Below are 19,655 nucleotides of genomic sequence, written 5' to 3'. Positions count from 1 at the left end.
AGGCGGAGCTGGAGAGGGGCGGGGTGGAACTGAGGAGGTTGGGTAGGTGGAGCTGGGGCAGGAGGGGGCGGAGCTGAGAGAAAGCTGTGTTTGGTGGGGGGGGGGGGTTCAGGGGAGGAGCCAGGGAACCCATGGGTGTGGGGGTAGGGAGGAGCAGAGCGGAGCTGAGAAGGGGAGATGGAGAGGGGCGGGGTAGAAATGAGTTGTTTGGGTAGCCGGAGCTGGGGCAGGAGGGGGAGAGCTGGGAGGAAGTTGGGAGCTGGGGCTGGGGAGCGGTGGGACCCCTGGGGAGAAGGAGCTGGGGTGGAACTGGGAGGAGCAGGCGGAGAGGGGCGGGGCGGAGCTGGGGGAGGAGTGGGAAGATTTTTGGGGAGGTGGATATGGTGGTGGAGCCATGGGAAGAGCTGGGGAACCTCCTGGGGATGAGGACCTGGGGAGTAGCAGGGCCGTGCTGGGGGACGCTCGAAATGCAGAAGTGGGGGAGTAGGAGGACGAGGCTGGTGGCAAGGTAGGTGGGAGAGCTGGGGATGAGAGAGGCCGGTCTGGGGAAAGGTTGGAGAAGTATCTGGTGCCGGAGGGGCGGTGTCGGGCTGGGTGAAAGCTGGGAGGAGAAGGTGGGAAGGTGCCAGGCTGGGGTGGGGTTGAGCAGAACGACGTGGGCGTGGGAAGCTCGAGGCAGAGGGGCGGGGCAGGGCTTGGGGGAGGGGAAAGTTGGGAGGAGGAGCTGGGGCCTGGCGTGGCTCTGGCGGAGCTGGGCGGGGCTGGGTGGAAGCGCTGAGTAGCAGCTTGGGAGGAGCGGGCTGGGGCTGGCGGGTTGCTGAGAGGAGCGTGGCGCGGCTGGGGAGGAGTAGGGCGAGGCGGGCGAAAGCTGGGAGGAGGAGCTGGGGTGTAACAGTGTGGGTGGGTGGAGGGAAAAGCTGGGAGCTGGAGCTGGGGAGGAGCGTGGCTGGGCTTTAGAGGAGGTAGGCGGGACTGTTAGGATACTTGGGCGGAGGAGGGTAGGACTGGTAGGATAGCTGGCAGGGGCAGCTGGGTCTGAGTAGCGCGGGACAGGTGGGACAGATGGGAGGAGGAGCTGGGGGATAGTGGGCGTGGCTTGGGCGGAGCTACGGTGGAGCGGGGCGGAGCTGGCAAGGCCGGAATATTGGACCTTGGGGACCGCGCGGGGCTGAGCAAAGGTATCTCAGTGGCGCAGACCAGGCAGTGCCCTTTATAAGCGTCCAGTCCGCGCCGCACTCGTAGGCAACAAAGTGGCAGCCCCAGGGTCCTCAGCGACCTGAGGTGACCCTTAAAATGGACCCCGGAGAGCACGGAGGCGGGAAGAGGGTGGTACCTGCAGGTTGAATCCCGCACCTCCGGGCTGAACGCCCAGGCACCCTGGGATGGCCAGTGGGGGCCTGAGGGACGGACTTTATATGAACGTATTTTGCAGGTGAGAAGAAAAAATTCCTACTCTGTTTCCTGCTGCCCCTCAGACCTGACATGTGCCAGACAGAGTCAACCGCCCTGTCAGAGCTGTTTCCTGCCCTCTACTTCTCAGTCAGGGACTCAACACACTCCCTGTCGCCCTGCTTTGTTCCTGGGGTTCCCTTACCCTCACCCTCCTTCCGCATTTGCTTGGTGACCAAATCCGGTGTCCCTGCCTCCCAAATGCCTGATTAGAATAGATGCTCCTCTTCTTGTCCCCACTGCTACTTCCTGAGTTCAGGTCTGAGGTCTGGGGCTTTTTACCTGAGCCCCCACACCGGCCTGGATGCCTCCTGTCTTTCCTCCTCCAGTGGGTCCTACACATGCCGTCAGTTCACTTCGGTTTCTTAGCTGCACATCTGTCGTCATCAACCCCATACTGAAAACACCAGTGAGCTCTATCCTCTTTACGCCCCACCACCTGGGAGCTCTGGGAGGGCCATCCAGTGGCACCAGCTCTCTCCCTCCTTACAGCCCAACCCTGTCGGTCACTGTGCTGTGGAGTCCCTGTGCCCTGAGCGCACATACCCTACCAAGACAACCTGCAGCGTGGAATGTTCACCTCTTCTGGCCAGGTCCTGTCCTCCTTCCAGGCACAACTTCATCATCCCGTATACTTCCCCATGTCCAAGCATCAGTCACTCTTCTCTGCTAGTTCAGGTAGCACTCTATACCTTCCTCCCTCCCTTCTTTCACTGGGCTCTTATTTCCCAGTGTTGTAACTGCTCTCCCAGAGTCTGTGGTCCTCTCAGGGGCACTGAGTTCCTTGAAGGCCAGGACTGTGTCTTACTCATTTCTGTAGCCCAGGTACTTGGGATACAGTAGTTGCTTAGTAAATATTAAATCAACAGAGAGGGCTTCTGGTGTGCTTGGGTGGCTCAGTCGGTTGTGTATGACTCTTGATCTCTGTTCAGGTCTTGATCTCACAGTTCGTGAGATTGAGCCCTGTGTAGGGCTCTGTGCTGAGAGCACAGAATCCACTTGGGTTTTTTTTCTCTCCCTCTCTCTCTGCTCCTCCCCCACTTGTGCTCAGTCTCTCTCTCTCTCTCTCTCTCTCTCTCTCTCAATAAATGAAAAAAACATTTACAAGAAACAGGAGGACTGCTTTCTCTTCCGGTAGCAGCACCATCTCTTTTCCTGGCAGAAGTGGGAGGAAACAGGAATGCTGGTCATGAGGTGAGGGACAGAGGGTACCTTCCCGGGATTTTGGCCTCAGGGCTGTGGAGACTATTTTTCATACCATGGTTCTGTCCCCATAATACACCCCATCTTCCTTTTATTTTATTTATTTTATTTTATTTTATTTTATTTTTAATTTTTTATTTATTTCCTCCCATCTTCCTTTTAGGAAGTCCTTGCCGTTTTCACCATTGCCCTTTGCAGGGCCTGCAACCCCAGGACATCGCCCCTTTGGAGCCCACGGCACCTGCTCAGTGCAGAACTCCCTGTCCCCCATGGCCAGTCTGAGCACTTGTCTTTGCTGTTTCTCATCCTTTTCTCCAGTGACCTCTGTCCACCCAGCCCCCTGGCTTCAGCTGTCCCTTAGGAACTGGCCACCACTGTTACTCTTGGTGCTAATCACTCTGGCTCTGCCATCCTCTTTGGCCCATACATTCCCCTGCCTAGCTGATCCTTTATGCTCAGTGTGATCCCTATACACCTCCTCCCTTCCTCTCCTTCTCTGACCCTGTCACCCATTCTTTTACTTGCCAAGAGGTGCAAACTGCACTGTGGAGAATGTTGCCTCCTCCTCACCCCATATGCTTCTTTGCCTTTGAGGCCCAGGGAGGCTTCCAGTTTGCTCCTGCTGTGTGTTTTGTGGCACCACTGGTCTGGGACCAGGTTTAGCCAAACCCCTGGCCCCCCTCACATACTTCTTGGCAGGTCTGGTTCCTCCTCTCTGAAGTGCCTTTTGCCCATCTTTATATTGAGTTGCTTGTGTTTTTTGTAGTGAGTTGGGTGAGCTCTTTTTTCGTGAAAAACTTTTAAGTTTATTTGAAAGAGTGAGAGAAAGTGAGAAAGCATGAGCCCAGGAGGGGCAGAGAGAGAGAGAATCCCAAGCAGGCTCTGTGCTGTCAGCACTGAGCCTGAGGTGGGGCTTGATGTCACGAACTGTGAGATGAGCCAAAATCAAAAGAGTCAGACGCTTAACTGACTGAGCCACCCAGGTGCCCCCTGGGAGCTTCTTTTTATTTTTATTTATTTATTTTTAAAATATTTAGCATTTATTTATTATTCAGAGACAGAGAGACACAGAGCATGAACATGGGAGGGGCAGAGAGAGGAGGAGACACAGAATCCAAAGCAGGCTCCAGGCTCTGAGCCGTCAGCACAGAGCCCAACGCTGGTCTCAAACTCACAAACTGCAAGATCATGACCTGAGCCGAAGTCGGACGCTTAACTGACTGAACCACCCAGGTGCCCCTGGGAGCTTCTTTTTAAATAAAATCTTTTTAAGTAGGCTCCACATCCAACTTGGGGCTTGAATTCCCAACCCTGAGATCAAGAGTCACATTGGGAGCCCTTTTTGAAGTCTGGATACTAAATTGGGCCTTGGTTGTTTGTGTTTCAGATTCTTCCTGCTACCCCTTGGGCTTTTTTCCTCCTCTCTTTGCGGACCTGCTTTGGACTCAGTATTCGCATGGACACTTTGTAAGTGACCCCAAAGTTCAGGGAGCGCCCAGGGTGCTTCCTGCTGGGGGCTGCCATCCACCCCCAGCCCTGCCACCTGAGATAAGCAGCCCCCAAGAGGAGGCGCTGGTGTGCCCAGCACTCTGCCCATGAGAAAAGGCTCCTTCTATTCTTGCCTCTGTAGTTCTCTTGGTTACTGCTTGGCTTTAGTTCCGTGCCCTGGACTCACACATGACGAGCGCTAGGGCAGCTGTGTGGCTGTGGAAAGATAGCCTTGTTTCTTCTGCTCCAGCACTCCCCTTTTATCTCCAGATCTTCATCTGTCCTGTTTCCAAGATGCACACTCCCCTAGCCCCGCTTCCCCTCTGCCCCTGGGCAACTCTTGTTGGCGGTGTCCCTCTCAACATGGCCCAGGTCGAGTGGTCCAGCCTGAAAACCACTTACTTCTGGTTTTGTTTAAATGACCCTCCAAGTTCATGGGAAGAAGCTGCACCGTGGGGTACCTGCGGACATGGGTGGGCTACTTTGACGTCGCTGGTTAGGTCTCGGGCCTGCACACAGAATGTGGCACAGCCCAGTTGGAACCTTGGGAGTTGCTGTGAACTTCTGGAATTCTACACCCTTGTATTTATGTTACAGCTTATTATATCAACTTTAATGGGGGGTGGGGAGATGCTCATTTCCATGTTTCCATCACTCCTGAGCTCTTTGGCATTACCCGGAGGCAAGAAGGCTCATAATTTGGGCATACTTCCCTAGACCTTTCTCTGTGTTTTTTCTTTACTCCTTTGAGTTCATGCTGTATTACCATCTTGTCTTGTATTTTTTCACTTAACATTAAGTATTCTTCCATGTTCTGAAAGGTTCCTCAGAAGACATTTCACTAAGCTCTGCACCTCATCCTGGAGTATATCGGATTCCAGACTTGCCCCACTCAAGGCCAACTGACAGATGCTCAGGGATAGCCCAGCATACCTTGGACCCAATGACACTCTCTTTTCAGAAGGTCTGGCATAGGGGGTCCTCCTGAAGCAGATTTGGAGACAGAGTTTATTGAGTCTCTCATATCAGTGTCAACTTGGACATTGTGCCCAACAGCCTTGAACTGTGGTTATCCTGTTTCCTAGTGTTCATTCACCCAGAGGTCCCTTTGGGAAGGGCTGGGGGATCATTCCAGTATCTATTTGCCATGGTGCTGTGGTGTCCTTCTACCTGGGGACCTGGCCACTTCCCTAGTCCATGGTTCTGATGCCAGCAGGCCAATTCTGAAGACCCAGAGGGTTCCTGCAGGACTAGCCAGGAGTGTCTCTGGCTGCACGCAGAATAGAAATCAAACGCGAGCTAGCAGGAGGTGAATGCAGAGTGTATTGAAGATATAGGGAAAGTGCAAGGACAGAGTATTCGGGAGACTCTGGAAGGGAAGAAAGGAGGGAGTCTCGTCTTTGTCTGGGGTCTGGGGTTTTTATTGAGGCCTGGTGTATGTGTCCCCTCAGGAATCCAGGAACCCTTTAGAACAAAGGCGGGGGCCCAGGTGTCATTCCTTAGAGCCAGGGGCCTTGGCATCAAGATGTCTAGCACCAGTGGTCTAGAATAGGCATATGGCAGCTTCGTCTGGTCATTGTCACCTGGTACTTCCTTGGATGTCATCTACTCTAGAGAAATCATTATTTGCATTATGAGACATGTGTAAAGTAGGGGTGCAGGTCCTACCAAGAATAAAAGCAGGAAAAGGAGCAAAAAAACCGATTTTTATGGAGTCCTTCAGTTTCCCTGTCTCAGCCGTAGGTCTCAGAACTGGCTCGGGGCAGAAGTGGGGCAAGAGATCATGACTTGTTTATTGGGGTGGCTGCACTCAGCTTCTTACTGTGTATTCTTGCTCTTTTGAATATCCACTTGAGGCTGTACCTTGGCTGGTTGCCTGTCCATTACATCGCTAGGAAGGCCTCCACTTCCACTACGCTGTGGATCAGACCTCCTGGTCAGTGATGTCTGTGATCATGAGCCCCTGGCTTCTGGCCATTCGGTGCTACCCCAGGGCCTCTACTGCAGTCGTGATGGGGGAGGGGCGGGAGAATTACCTCTCCCGCCTTTCCTCCCTGACCAGGCCTGGTATGCCCTGCCTGTGCTGGGCATGGTGACTTCACTCTAGTTGAGGACCTGGCAGTAGGCTGCCCATCTCTTCCTGCTTTTCCTGGAACTCTTCTGGCTGGAGCAGGGTGAGTTCTGTAGCAAATCAAGACGGTTGGTCACCCTGCCTCCTGGGACGGAGGGCACCTCTGGGGAAAGACTTGGGTAATGTGTTGCTCCCTTGGAGCTATGGTGGACATACTAGCTCTTTACTATGGGAAGGGGTGGGCTGCTGCCACAGACTCAAGTTTAAGAGATCTCTGGGGAGTCCAGCTCTTCCCCTACACGTCCCTCCCTGTTCCTTGTGTCAGGGATGCAGGTGTTCCCAAGTGGACTTCTGATGTTGGCATGACAGGCCTGCCTTAGCTGAGTGTTCAGCCATCTTTGAAGTTCAGCCATTCCTATCAAATCCTGAGCTTGACCTTTGGCCACTGCCTGAAGTGGGGCTACTTTGTAAGCTACCAAGGAAACTCTGGGGCTCCCCCTTCATTTTCAGCTTGTTAATCACCCGCAGCTTCTCATCCCCTTGTAAGCCACTAGTGCAGAGAAGTCACCTCCATCCATTCCCTTCGTCCTTAGAGTTGTCATTCTCATACATTCCACATACTGGATCTTCTCACCTGCCAGGAAATTACTCTCCACCTGCCAGCTCAGCAAAAAGTTCTAGTGTGAAAGTTTTAGTGGCTCGACTGTCTCCTTGTGCCTGGGGTTATCTGCACACCACCCGTCCTCCAGGATGGGTCGTCATTGCCAGTGGGGTAGGAGAAGAGTAATCCCATACTAGACCCCATCTTGCCACCTGCTTTTTGGACCACTCTGGAACCAACGATGTCAGATTAAGTCCTTCAGGGAGCTGACCCCAAGAGGGAGTTAGGAATGCCAAAGACTGATTGGGGTCTAACCCCCACTGAAGGAGAGGGAGGAAGCAGGGTTGGGCAGGGTGTTCCTTCAAACCGGATGCCCACCTGACAGTCTACCAGTCCACCAGGGAGCTGCAGAGCAAGAATTATCATTCTAGGGTCAGCATCCCACTGGTGTGGTCAGGCTCTCGCAGTGCCTGAGGCTATGCAACCCACATTGACTGAATGGATAAATCTACACCTAGTAGTACCTGAGGAGTGGGTGTAAGCTAAGCAATGTAGGGCACCAGCTGCCTTTGCTTAGGCGCAGCCACGCTCCACCCTGCGGCTGGCTTGGTTGGAGGTGCTTTGGCCTCTTGTACATCAGATACCTGCTGAGGTAGGAAGGGCCTTTGCTAACCACATGTCTGTTAGCACTGGTGTAAACATAGGCTGATGGGAGAAGGCAGATCTGGGGACAGAACATCAGGAGGCAAAGCACATTTAAGCCAGTAGACACCCACCTTGCGAGAGGTTCCTTGAAGGCGTGCACTCTGTGTTCCTCAGAGCTGAGAGGAGGCAACTTCCAGGCAGACCTGTATGCTGTGGAGCCTGAAACGAGGCAGAATGAGAGGCAGTCAATGTGAATAGGAAGGAACTACTGACTTAGGATGAGGGGCTGGGGCTTGAAGGCAGATAGGGGCTTCTTAGGTTGGAAGTGGGGGAAGGGCTGCTGGGAAGGGCCAGATACCTGCAGGGAACTGAAGGAAGGTTCTTGACTGGAGCAGATGCATTTGTGGAGCACCTCCAACCTGGCACCATCAATTCAGGTCTACTGTACAATTTTTGGCATAGGAGTTTGAGAGATTTTGATACGCTGTGAAGTGGCATTCATTGCCCGTGGAGGGAAGTGTGTGTGTGTGTGTGTGTGTGTGTGTGTGCGCCCGTGCGTGTGTAAAGCAACCTAGATGTGGCTGGTCAGGCTCCTGTCCTCCATAGGGGGATTATAGCAGGAAGTCCAATGTCTATTCTATGGTTACGAACCTGGGATTGATCTGTGGCACCCCCACTACTACAGTGTGAGCCCAAGCAAATCACTTTACCTCTCTGAACCTCAATTTCCTCATCTGAAAGACAGGTCTAATATAAAAATCTACCCCTAAGAAGTGATAATATTTTCCAGGTTACCTCCTGAGGGTGAGGATCACATGAGGTAATTCATGTGAGCGCAGTCTGTAAACCATAAAGCATTCTACTACTAATAGTGGTTGAAGAGGCGTCTCTTCCCAAGTAGGCTTTGCTAAGTAAGAAAGGATGTGGGGGGTACTGCTGGCCTGTATCTTGAAGCCTACTGATGGGAGATGGGCAGATACTGAAAACTCTGTAACAGGATGTGGCCTGGTTGGGGTCTCGGGTGCCGTGCGTGCATTTTGACCAAAGATGTATGGCGGCCCCTGGGACCAATGGAGAGGCTTTGTGAACCTATGCGTACTGACAGGGTTTGAGAATTGAGGGCTATGTCAGTGCTGGGAATGCATAAATCTGGGAGCTTCTTCCCAGCTGTGTGGGAGTCGACGTCAGCCTGCCGCCTCAGGTAATACAGGTCCAAGATCTGCCACCCACGATTCTGTCATCCATAAAGCTTTGGTAACCAGAAGTGTTTCTGTAAGCTTGACCTAAACGCTTCTGGTGGTAAAACCAAAAATGAACGGCATGAAGCTATTTAGAGAATCCTGAATTTTCTTTATTTTTTTCTTTATGTGCCTTATTATTAACACTTGGGGTTAATAGTCACATGTTTCCCTGAAGTGATGTCCATGTGTTTGCTAGACCCTGCAAGGGTGTCACTGATAAGTGGCCCTTGGCTCTGTCACATTTCTGAATTCTGAAATTCATCTGGCCCAAGGTTTTGGATGAGGCATGGTGCACATGTGATACTAACACCAGTAAGAGGCAACATTTGTTGGATTTATAGAGGCCCAGAGTTCCTGGATGTTTGTCCTTCCTCCAGCCTTCGGCCGCCAGGGACGCCCTTCCCAGGACTGAGGCCCTCCCTGGGTCAACCTGGATGGGTGGATACCTCACCTCCTGCCATACTGTACCATGATGAGAAATCTCATTTGATACCCAGCACAGTTTCCTGTGGTGGAAATGGGATGAATGCAGAGCTCAACATAGGAAGGCCCCTTGGCAAAAGCATGTACTACGTACACTAGTCGTTTATGTTACACACGGTCTGCCCGCAGTCTTGCTTCAGGTGAGTCTCACGGTGCAGCCACCTGGAGCCTGGGCCCACTCGCATGACTTGGGTAGTGTGATCTGGGGTGTGATTTTGAGAGAAAGGTGATGACGAAAGCAGCTTGGCAGCCCCAGACGCCCAAGTGCTGCTTCTACAGCTCTTTGCCAGCATCGATAGGGAAGCATGGCTGGAGGAGAGGGGCAGAGAGGACGCCACACAGCCTGCGCTGGTTACTCTTGCACAGGCCTCTGCCTGGGGAGCCTGTCAGTTCTCTCTGGACAGGATGAAAAGATGCCAGAGAGCAGCTTGTTGAGGCTGATCTGCAGTGGTCTTGTTTTCGTTCATCGTCTCCATTTTTTTCTCGAAGGATTTTGGATATTTTCCCCTCACCTGGGGGTGTCTTGACTAGTGATCTCATGTCTTGCAGCTGACACAGGTGAACATTAAGGAGGCAAGGAGGTTAGGTGAGGCCAGGCAGCCTGGAGGCTGAGGCAGGCAGCACGGGGCCTGGCGCGCTGTGAGTGCTTCCTGCAGGGGAGTGCCTCGCGGTCACACATTTGTTCATTGTCTTCCTCTTCACCAAAGCAGTAAGTGAGAGAGCGGGTCTGGAGTCCTGTCTTTGTCAGTCTTTGTCACTGACAAACTGTGTGACCTTAGCTCACCTCCATTTCCTCCTCATGTAAAATGAGGGTACCAGAACCCACACCCTGGTTGGGACATAAACTTCAGGCAGTGCCATATAGTTCTCACTCACTGCATACTCGGCGACTAATGATATTATCATTAGAATTCATTTGGGCCCAGAATTCCTAAGTGAATGTTTTCCCTGAGCAAAATTAGGGTTTTCTACCAGCCCAAGATCTAGAAGCTCTCTCTTACCTGCCCACCCAGCTTCTGTGCCTCAGTGACCCTCCATGTACCCTGGTTGCCTGGGAGGACATACAGTGATCACCCTCACAGTACAAGGCTCATTCAGCAGCCCAGACAAGGGCCCTGGCCTGGGTCAGTCTGTGGCAGTGTGTCATCGTGGCTAAGAGGCCAGGGTTTAAGTTCCAACCCTTTTGGCTATGAGACCTTGAGCCAGTGATGCCCCTTCTCCAAACCTCTGTCTGACCATCTGTGTACTGGAGCTAATATAGAGCGCACAGTCCCTGGGGCCGCAGTGAGGACTTAATGAGTTGAAAAGGCTGGAATGGATTTGGTGCACAAAGATGTTACAGGAAAGAGAAGCAAGACAGTGGTGCTGTCATCTTTTGTTTGACTTGACCCCCCGCCAGCTGACAATGGCATGAGAAGTGCTGATGCCACCCCACTGCCATCCCACCGTCGCATCCCTCTGGGAACTTACTCTTTAAGCAGCTTGTTGATGTAGAAGACCAGTTACACAGGAAATGGAAAACCAGGATCCCCCTGATCTTACTACCGTGAAAGGCATACTTGGGAAACGCCACATGTGCTCCCTGGAGCCTATCTGGCATCCGGACAGGCATCACTTGAGTGAAGACTGAAGCCCCCCCCACCCCATGCCACAGGCTGTGGCTTTGTAACTGGAAATGTTTCGCTGGCCCAGCTGGCATCTCTGTGAAGTTCACAAGCCACGGTGTGAGGCTCAGGTGAGCCGGTGATCACTGCGGCTGTGCCCCCGGGGGGCTGGAGCCGGGGGAGGCAGGGATCTGGGACTCCATGGGCTACACACAACCCCTGTTCACTGAGTGCCTACTGGAGGCTGGGGAGGGGCACCAGCTGGTCTCTGTGGGGTTCTTACTTCCAGGAGACCCAGGGAAGGTTAGCAGTAGGCGACGTCCATGCTGCAGACCTGGGATTGAAAGCAGCTCTGTCTGATGGCAGAGCCCATGCTCTTTCAACTGTCCCATCTTATGGCCACTCAACACACTGTCACTCAAGGGGGAGGACTGGGACTTATGAGGCTTTGCTCCTGCCCAGGATTCAAAGGCTGCCCTTGGACTCCAAGACTCAATGGAGAGACATCCCAACTTTGAGGACTTTTGAAAACTTTAAATGTGAACGGCACATGCCATTTAACAAGAGCCCCCTTTGGTATGCCTTCCACCCCTCAGTGTTTTTATTGGTCCCTTACAGGCCCTTAGAGAAGTTTCTCATATTGACAGGCTTTGCAATGATGTTACAGACATATCACATCACACCAGTTCCACAAGTGATAACAGCCACTGCTTCCCAAATGGCACGTTTCTTCAAGTAAAAAGCAGATGGCTGCATGTAGCATAGAGGGACATCATGTCTTGGTAAAGACAGAATTGAAATTCTTGGCAAAGCAGGACATCCCTTTTAGTACTTGGCCTTGTGTCATAGCAAACGAAGGCCGGTTTTCCTCATCAAACCAGCAAGATTGCTCTTACTACCTTTTTCGGTGTCAGCTACTAACTTCATGAGGGCATCTGTCTAACAAGGCACATGGTAATTGGGTGCAACTCCGAAGATTCCTTGTATGCTCCTGTTTTTATCCCTTGATGGTGGCATATTTCAAGCCGTCTTTAGCTGTTCCTTCTATCGATGCATCTATTCACGCCTGAGGTGTGTTTCATCATAAGGGCACCAGCAGAAGGGCCCCTGGAAGAATAGCACCAAACCTTACAGTGTTTCCCACTCTGACTCATCCTCCGGCTTTTGCTTCAGAAGTGCAGGGGGTGATGGAAGCTTGGCAACCTGGCTGTGGGCTCCCCTTTGCAAGAAGCATCTGCTTGTCAGAGCCTGAGTGTGCAAGCTGGTAACGCCCGGTGACATCTGGGCTTTGCCTGCAGACCCAGCGACCAGAAGTGCCTCTCCTGGCTCAGAAAGCATTCTACCAAGAGTCCTTTTTTTTTATTCCAAGAGAGCTGTCATTGTTTCTGTTCCCTGAGGTTCTTTGTCAAACTGGATCTGAGGGAATAAGCAGAAATCCTCCCTAAATCCAAGAGGAACGGGGAAAAGGGAGGAAGGGGAGTGACCAAATGTAAACTCATCCCGATGAATGCAACGCAAACGGAAAAAGAACCGGTCATACCTCAACTCAGCGACAAAGCAATGCTTACAAAGGTCTGATTCGGCATTTCTGTTTTACTTATTTTGTTTTAAGCTCATGCTCTACGAAAAATGCATACTTGTGAGGACATGAATCATCTAGGAAGCGTTGCTAGCAAACACTGGCGCTCGGGAGACACCTGGTGGAAGATTTTAGAAATGCTCTGCTTCCTGGCTCCGACAACAGGAGGTTTGCTTGTTCCAAGCCCAACAAGCCCGGCCTGTCCACCCAACCCCCGCTGAGCTGGCGGGATCAGTGAATAACAAGATGGAAAAGTCTGGGCTTTAAAAGAAACAGGAGAGGGAAGGGGGAGAGGAGGGGAGCAAAGATGAGGGAAGGGAAAGCTTGCTTGCAAGATGTCCAGAGGCACATGGGACTGTGACTAACCCCTTCCATATGAGAGAATCCTCTCACCTTATGGTCCTTGGCACAGAGCGTGACCCAGGGTAGGAGCTCAGCAACTGTCAAGGCTGCCGTGATGCCTAGCCCTTCTACCCTGCATGCTCCAAGGGGCTTCTACTTCAACAGAATCAGATGCCGGTTGTGGTCCAATTCACTTTCACCCCCTTGAGCCCCCAGCCAGGAGCCAGGATGTTGCCACTGCATCACAGACCTCAGGGCAGCCCAGGCCATTGGAGAGCAGACCCCCAGAACTGCCTCACACGAGAGACAGCAACTTCCAGGAACGGGGCCCTCGGTGCCCAGCGTATTTGGTGGCAGTCAAAGCCCACATCAGGCTCCTCAGAACCATTTCACCTGCCCACGGAGACCAGGGCCCTGCCCGCCACTCTGTGTGGGGTTGAGACAGCCCCTCTTTGAGGTGGGCTGAGTACAACCTGGGCCGCTCTGCTTTCTCATCCAGGTAATTCTGATCATGGTTCTCATCCCAGTCATCCTCTGAAACCCAATGAGCAGTGCTAGTCCTGGGGACACAGCAGCAAGTAGAAGGGGCGGGGCCTGTCCTCAAAGAGGGCCCACCTGATGGTCCTGGCTCCAGAATGAAAGCTAAGCCTTGAACTCTCCCCTGAATCCTCACCCTTGGGCTGTGGTGAGGTATTGTGTAGTATTTACCAATTTACCGATGTGTGCTGCCCTCAGCCCTGAGTTAGGGTCAACAGTGGGAATGCAGTAGAAGTCCAAGGGCAAGGGACTTGTGTTCTCTTGCTGGACTATGGAAAGTGCACTGAGTCTTAGAATTCCCCTCACACTGGATCAGCATGGCTCAGCTGCATTAGTGCCTGAGGCAGCACCCCCCCCTCACCGAGCTTCCTGTGGCCCTAAAGTGGCATGGAAAAGCAGCTGAATATACCTGTTCCCTAAGAAGGGCACGGAAATTGTGTGTGTGTGTGTGTGTGTGTGTGTGTGTGTGAGAGAGAGAGAGAGAGAGAGAGAGAGAGAGAGAGAGAGAAGCACCCTCCAACGAATGTCACAGTGGAAAGTGGTGTGGACTGCATACCAGGTTAGGCTAATGCCTCATTGAAAGCTGGCATGAAGGCGTGCTATCTCAGGGCTGGGTGGGATTGCACATCACAGTGGAGGCTGGCATGGACCAATGATAAGGATCAAATGTGCTTGCTCGCTGTCTCTCCAAATGTCATGAAACTCTGCCTCACAGGATTTAGGTGGTAGCCTAGGCATAAGAAGGAGAAAATCCTGAATTGCCTGATAATGATATTTGGTAATTAGTAAGAAAAGCCCAAAGTAACTGGAAAAATGTGGAATTGACTAGATTAAGATTTCTGATATGGACTTAAGGCTCAAGAAAGACAGGGTTCCTCTGTGGTAGCCACAGGTCTATATAGCCCTCATTATATAGCTTCCTACTTCTGTAGTGTACCTGTCCTTGTATAATTCCCCCCTTGGTCCTTGTATGGGCAGAATTCACTACTTATAAACAATAGAATATAGCAAAGCTGAAAGGATTTTGCAGATATAATTAAGACCCCTAATCAGTTGCTGTGAGTTAATCAGAAGGGAGATTATCCTGGGTGGATCTGACCTAATCAGATGAGCCTCTCAAAAGAGGGCCAGGCCTCCCCTGAAATTAGAGCAATTCCCCGCCGGCCTCAAAGAAGTAGACAACCATGTTGTGAGAGCACCTATGAGAGGGTCATCTGGCAAGGAACTGTGAGTAGTCTCTAGGATCTGAGAGTGGCCCAGGGCTGATGGCCAGCTAGCAAACAGGACCTCAGTCCTACATCCGCAAGGAACTTAATTCTCGCAACAGCAGGGACCTGGAAGGGAAGCCAGAGCCTCAGATGAGAACACAGCCCCAGCCAGCATGTTGACTGCAGCCCTGTGAAACTCTGAGCAAAAGGCCCAGCTAAGCTGCACCTGGACTTCTAACCTATGGAAACTATAAGGTAATAGATGGGTGCTGTTTACAGCCACTAAGCTTGTGGTACAGATAATGCTACCGGGAATTGTACATGTCTTTTGGTGGCCATGAGTACACTCACACGTTTTGAGTATATGCACCGGCGTGGCATTGCTGCTTCCTAGGGCAGGCACGCGTTCAGCTTTAGCCTTACGAAATACTTCCACCAGGTTTTCCAAAGCAGTTGTAGCAATTAGCACTGCTACAAGCAAGTAGGAGAGTTTGAAGTGCTCCATGTTCTTGGTAGCACTTGGTATCGTCCTTTCCTGTACTTCTGTTCTCTCTCTATTTTTTAATGTTTATTGATTTTTGAGAGAGAGAGAGAGAGAGAGAGAGAGCAAGCACAAGCAGGGGAGGGGTAGACAAAGAGGGGGACACAGAATCCAAAGCAGGCTCCAGGCTCTGAGCTGTCAGCGCAGAGCTTGACGTGGGGCTTGAACTCACAGACGGCAAGATCATGACCTGAGCTGAAGTCGGAGGCTTAACCGACTGAACTACCCAGGTGCCCCTGTTCTATATATTTTAAGTTCCTCTCAACTTGGTTCTTTCACTGAATTTTTAATTTTGCAATTGTAGTTTTAATTTCAAGTGATCCTTCACGTTTTATAGTACTGTTTTTATACCAAACTGTTTTTGTTCTATATATTCAATATCAAGTCTCTCTGAGGATATTAATAAAAGGTATTTTTTTAATTTTTTTTAATTTTTTTTTTTTTTTGAGAGAGAGAGCGAGCGAGCAGGGGAGGGGCAGAGAGAGATGGAGACACAGAATCTGAAATAGGCTCCAGGCACTGAGCTGTCAGCACAGAGCCCAGAGCGGGGCTCGAACTCATGAACCGTGAGATCGTGACCTGAGCCAAAGTCAGACACTTAAGCGACTGAGCCACCCAGGTGCCCCTAAGTTTTTGTGTTTTTGGTTTTTTTTTTTTTTTAGGTAATTTCTACACCCAGCGTGGGGTTCAAACTCATGACCCTGAGATCAAGAGTCTCATGCTCTACCAACTGAGCAAGCCATGTGCCCCAATAAAAGGTCTTTTTGTTTTTCCTTTTTAACTTGTTCTTCCCTGTCCCTTAGTCATCTCTTTCCTATAGGGCCAGCTTTGCTATTTCTTTTTCATGATACTTCTCTGTCATCTTGTACACCATCCTCAAATATTTAGCTTTTCTTTGTTGTCTGGTTATGCTTAAGAATGAGGTTGACTCGCAGCTCTGTGGCCCCAGGACTTATTCAGTGGCATTTAGTGCGTTCACAGTGTTGTACAATCAGCGCCTTTGTCTAGTTCCAGAACATTTTCAGCACTCTCAAAGGAGACCCTGTACATGTTCAGCACTTGCTCTCCATCCCCTCCTCTAACACCTGGCAACCATCAATTGGTGTTCTCTCTGTAGATGTACCTATTCGAATACTTTCTCTAAACGGAATTATACCATACGTGACCTTTTGTGTCTGGCTTCTTTCCGTTGGCATGATGCTTTCAAGAGTCCTCCATAGTGCAGCACGCATCAGGACTCCCTTTCTTCTTTATGGATGCATAATAGCCCATCGTGTGGCTAGACCACAATCCCTTTATCTGGCGACAGACATTTCAGCCAGTTTGGCTATTGTGAATAGTGCTGTGATGAACACGCATGTACAAACACTTGTTGGAGCACCAGTGTTCAGATCTTCTGGGTATATATCTAAGAGTAGAACTGCCGAGTCACATGATACTTCTATTTTCAACTTCTTATAGAACTGCAAAACTATTTCCACAGCAGCTGACTCATTTTACATTGCCACCAACGATGTCCAGGTTTTCCTATTTTTCTCCACATCTTCACCAACGCTTGTGATTTTAAAAGTTTTTGATAATGGTCATCTTAGTGGGTGTGAAGTGCTACTTCTTTGCGGTTTCGATTTACGTTTCTGTAATAACTAATGAATTTGAGCATCCTTTTCCATTCTTTATTGCTGTCAGGTTATATTGTTTTTGTTCCTTCATGATTATTTCAAAGGGAGGAAGAGGTGTGGTGAACAGAGGGATGTGTCACCTAAACCCCCTTTCAGTGATGGCCTTCTTGCCCCAGTTGCTGAGAGGGCACCTCCTTTGGGGCTGTCCACCCCTTCAGGGCCTGCCTCAGCTGCACAGGGCCACCTTGCCCAAGTTCAGACCCCTCCCAGGGTATATCTGCATTCAATGACTTATCAAGGTGATGTAGAAATATCTGGCCATATTGGCCTAACCCCCATGGGGTTAGCCGGGGCCTGAATCACAGCTCAGCTGCTGCCTCTTTCCACTCTTGCTCCCTTCTCATCCTTTCCACAGGTATGTCTCCCAAAGGCACTCACTGCACACTTCACTCTGTTTTGGAGTTGGCTTTTGGATGAACACAACCCATAAAAGACAATAAATGTATGTGTCTGGTTCATTAACTTAAACTGCAGGTGGAACCAATCATGTTTTCTTTAACATTCCAGAAACTTAGGGCACCCAGGTGGCTTAGTCGGTTAAGCGTCTGACTCTTGATTTCAGCTCAGGTCATGATTTCATGGGTTCATGGGTTCGAGCCCTGCATCGGGCTCTGTGCTGATGGCATGGAGCCTGCTTGGGATTTTCTCTCTTCCACTTTCTCTCAGGCCCTCCCTCACTCGTGCCCTCTCTCTCAGAAATAAATAAATAAACTTAAAAAATTAAAAAAAAATATTCCAGAAACTTAATTAATACTTGCTTATGTATATACTGTATGTAGAAAGATTGGGGTTTTTTTCTTTGGATGCCTCTATTAAATCTCATGCAGGCACTGAGCTACAAAGTGGCGCCTGTCTTGAGACATTGGAGACCTGTTTTTATGATGCTCTCAGCTAAATATTTTAGTCTTTAGTGAAACCAGGCTACTCCCCTAAATACTTCTCAGTGAGCTGAAGCTACTGTGTGAATGTCCTTGATATTTAGGAGGGCATTTCATATTCTGGTCTGCTGGGGTGTGTAAGTACTTTGGAAAAATATCTGCTTTGTGTTCCTTAAATTGGACTTTGTGGCCAAAAATTCAGTCTTCGGCTTTGCTCTCACTTCTCGTCCATCATCATCTCACTCTACTTCTGCATTTCATCCTTCACACCGCTCCATTTGCCCTGCAAGTTCAATCTCAGCCATGTCTGTGACCTCTTGGGCTTTGTTGGAACATTGAAGGGACCCCCTTCTCCACTGGTCTTTTCTTTGCTTATGTCCATAACTAGATTGAGGACAGAGAGGCCATCTTTCTGCAGAGAATTGGGTACCCATCACATACCCTGGCTGCAGTCCCTTCTGGAATTCAGAGTCCTTGATCAGGCTCATGTGGTTGTTGGCCGAATCCATTTCTTTGTGGTTCTAGGGCCAAGTTTTCAGCTTCTTACTAGCTGTTGGCTGGAGGCCACCCTTAGGTCCTAAAGGCCATCCAGAGTTCCCTGCCACATGGCCCTCTCCAGGGACAGTTACAATATGGCTTTTCCACGACCAGTGGGAGAATGCCTCTAAGTGTGTATTAACAAGATGGACTCATAGATACATCCTAATGTAGTCACACATGTGCAATGCTATCTCACCTTCACCATATTCTACTGGTTAGAAGCACAGGTTCTACCCACGCCCAAAGGGAGGGGATTATACAAGGGCACGACCTACTGGGGGTCACCTTAGGGTGTGTCCACTGCAGCTGTCAATGAATACTAATGAGGCTTTGCCTGACCACCCTATCAACAATAACATGCAAATCCACCTGGCCTTATATTTGTCCAGACCGTGTGTGCCCACTGGCATTCTTTGTTTATTTGGTTATTTAAGGTCTGCAAGCCCCACCAGGGCAGGCACTTTGAACTCCCGAGCCGCCAACAGTGCTTGGTATACGTATCTGCGATATTTAGTATCTGTTGAACAAATGCATAAACGGGGGGACCTTTCAGATGGAGGAAGGCAGCTTCTCAAAGAGCTGCATTGAAGGAGAATGTCATTGGGCTGGTCTGCAAGGAAGTGTGACTTTTATGGAGTGATGACAGAAGGGAAGGGCTTCCAGGTGGAAGGCATAACAGGAGCAAAGGCAAAGAGGCAGAAAACTGCTGGTTAAGGACAGGGGTTGCATCGCAAAACTTTGGACACACCTGGAAGGATTCCGGCATAGCTCCCCAACAAGGGAGTAACCCGCGGCTTGGCTGGTCTGCCAAGCGGGCGGGGCAGCTGGGCGGTGCTGGCTCTGTGCTCGAACGACGGCCCCGCCCCCTATGGCCGGGATCTCGCGCAGGGGCCTCGCGCAGCACTAAGCCCCGCCCCCGAGGGGCGGGGCGGGATACGAGGTACGCAGGCGCACTAGCATCCGGGCCGGCTCCAGGGCCTGTGGGGCCGGCCGCGGCCACTTCGCGCAGATCGCTCAGGTGACGCTGGGCTAGCGGCGGGCCCATCCGCCGCAGCCTGTCACCATCGGCCCGGAGTGGCCGCGGCGGGACAGAAATGCCGCCGGCCGGCCAGTGTCTGCTTTGGCTTGGCCTGGTCCTGGCCTCCGTCTGCGCCTCCCTTGAGTCTGCGGCGCCCAGCAACTCGACCACAGGTGCAGCCTTGGCTCTCGCTCAGATTTCGGGTTCCGTATCTCCTTTCCTGCCTACACCGGTCCTTAACTTCCTGTCTCCGTCCCATCTGCTATTCTTTCTAACATCCAAACTTACTTTCCTCCCTCTCTCTGTCCCTCCCTCCCTCCATCCTTTCCTCCCTCCATCCATTCTTCCCTCCCTCCCTAAATTCTTCTTTCCTTTCGTCTATCCTTCCCTCCCTCCCTCCCTTCCTCTCCCGACTTCGTCCAGGCTTGAGGCCATGCCCAGAGCCTAATCTTGCCACCCAGGACTGGGGCTGCTTCTGTGCACCCACTCCCACCCTCCCTGAGACACAGCCCTCATCGCCCCCTCCCTGTCTTGGTTGGCTGGGCTGT

At 51.2% G+C, this 19,655-nt stretch overlaps 1 protein-coding gene across 5 annotated transcripts in view; it reads left to right on the top strand.

Moving 5' to 3' along the window:
• Nucleotides 1-763: 763 nt before the first annotated feature.
• The window catches only part of IDS (iduronate 2-sulfatase), a 41,039-nt gene continuing 22,147 nt past the window's right edge, over nt 764-19,655 (top strand). For 4 of the 5 annotated variants that reach the window (XM_049644424.1, XM_049644426.1, XM_049644425.1 and 1 more), the window contains exon 1: nt 19,043-19,280. In XM_049644424.1, the coding sequence (XP_049500381.1) occupies nt 19,184-19,280 (97 nt within the window). In that variant the 5' untranslated portion in view covers nt 19,043-19,183. Of the gene's footprint in view, nt 1,433-4,039; nt 4,120-19,042; nt 19,281-19,655 lie in introns of those variants that run through there. The other variant, XM_049644427.1, reaches the window with a different exon arrangement.

The sequence above is a fragment of the Panthera uncia genome, chromosome X (assembly GCF_023721935.1).
Source record: "Panthera uncia isolate 11264 chromosome X, Puncia_PCG_1.0, whole genome shotgun sequence".
Lineage (NCBI taxonomy): Eukaryota > Metazoa > Chordata > Mammalia > Carnivora > Felidae > Panthera > Panthera uncia.
This window is presented reverse-complemented; position numbering and strand designations above follow the sequence as displayed.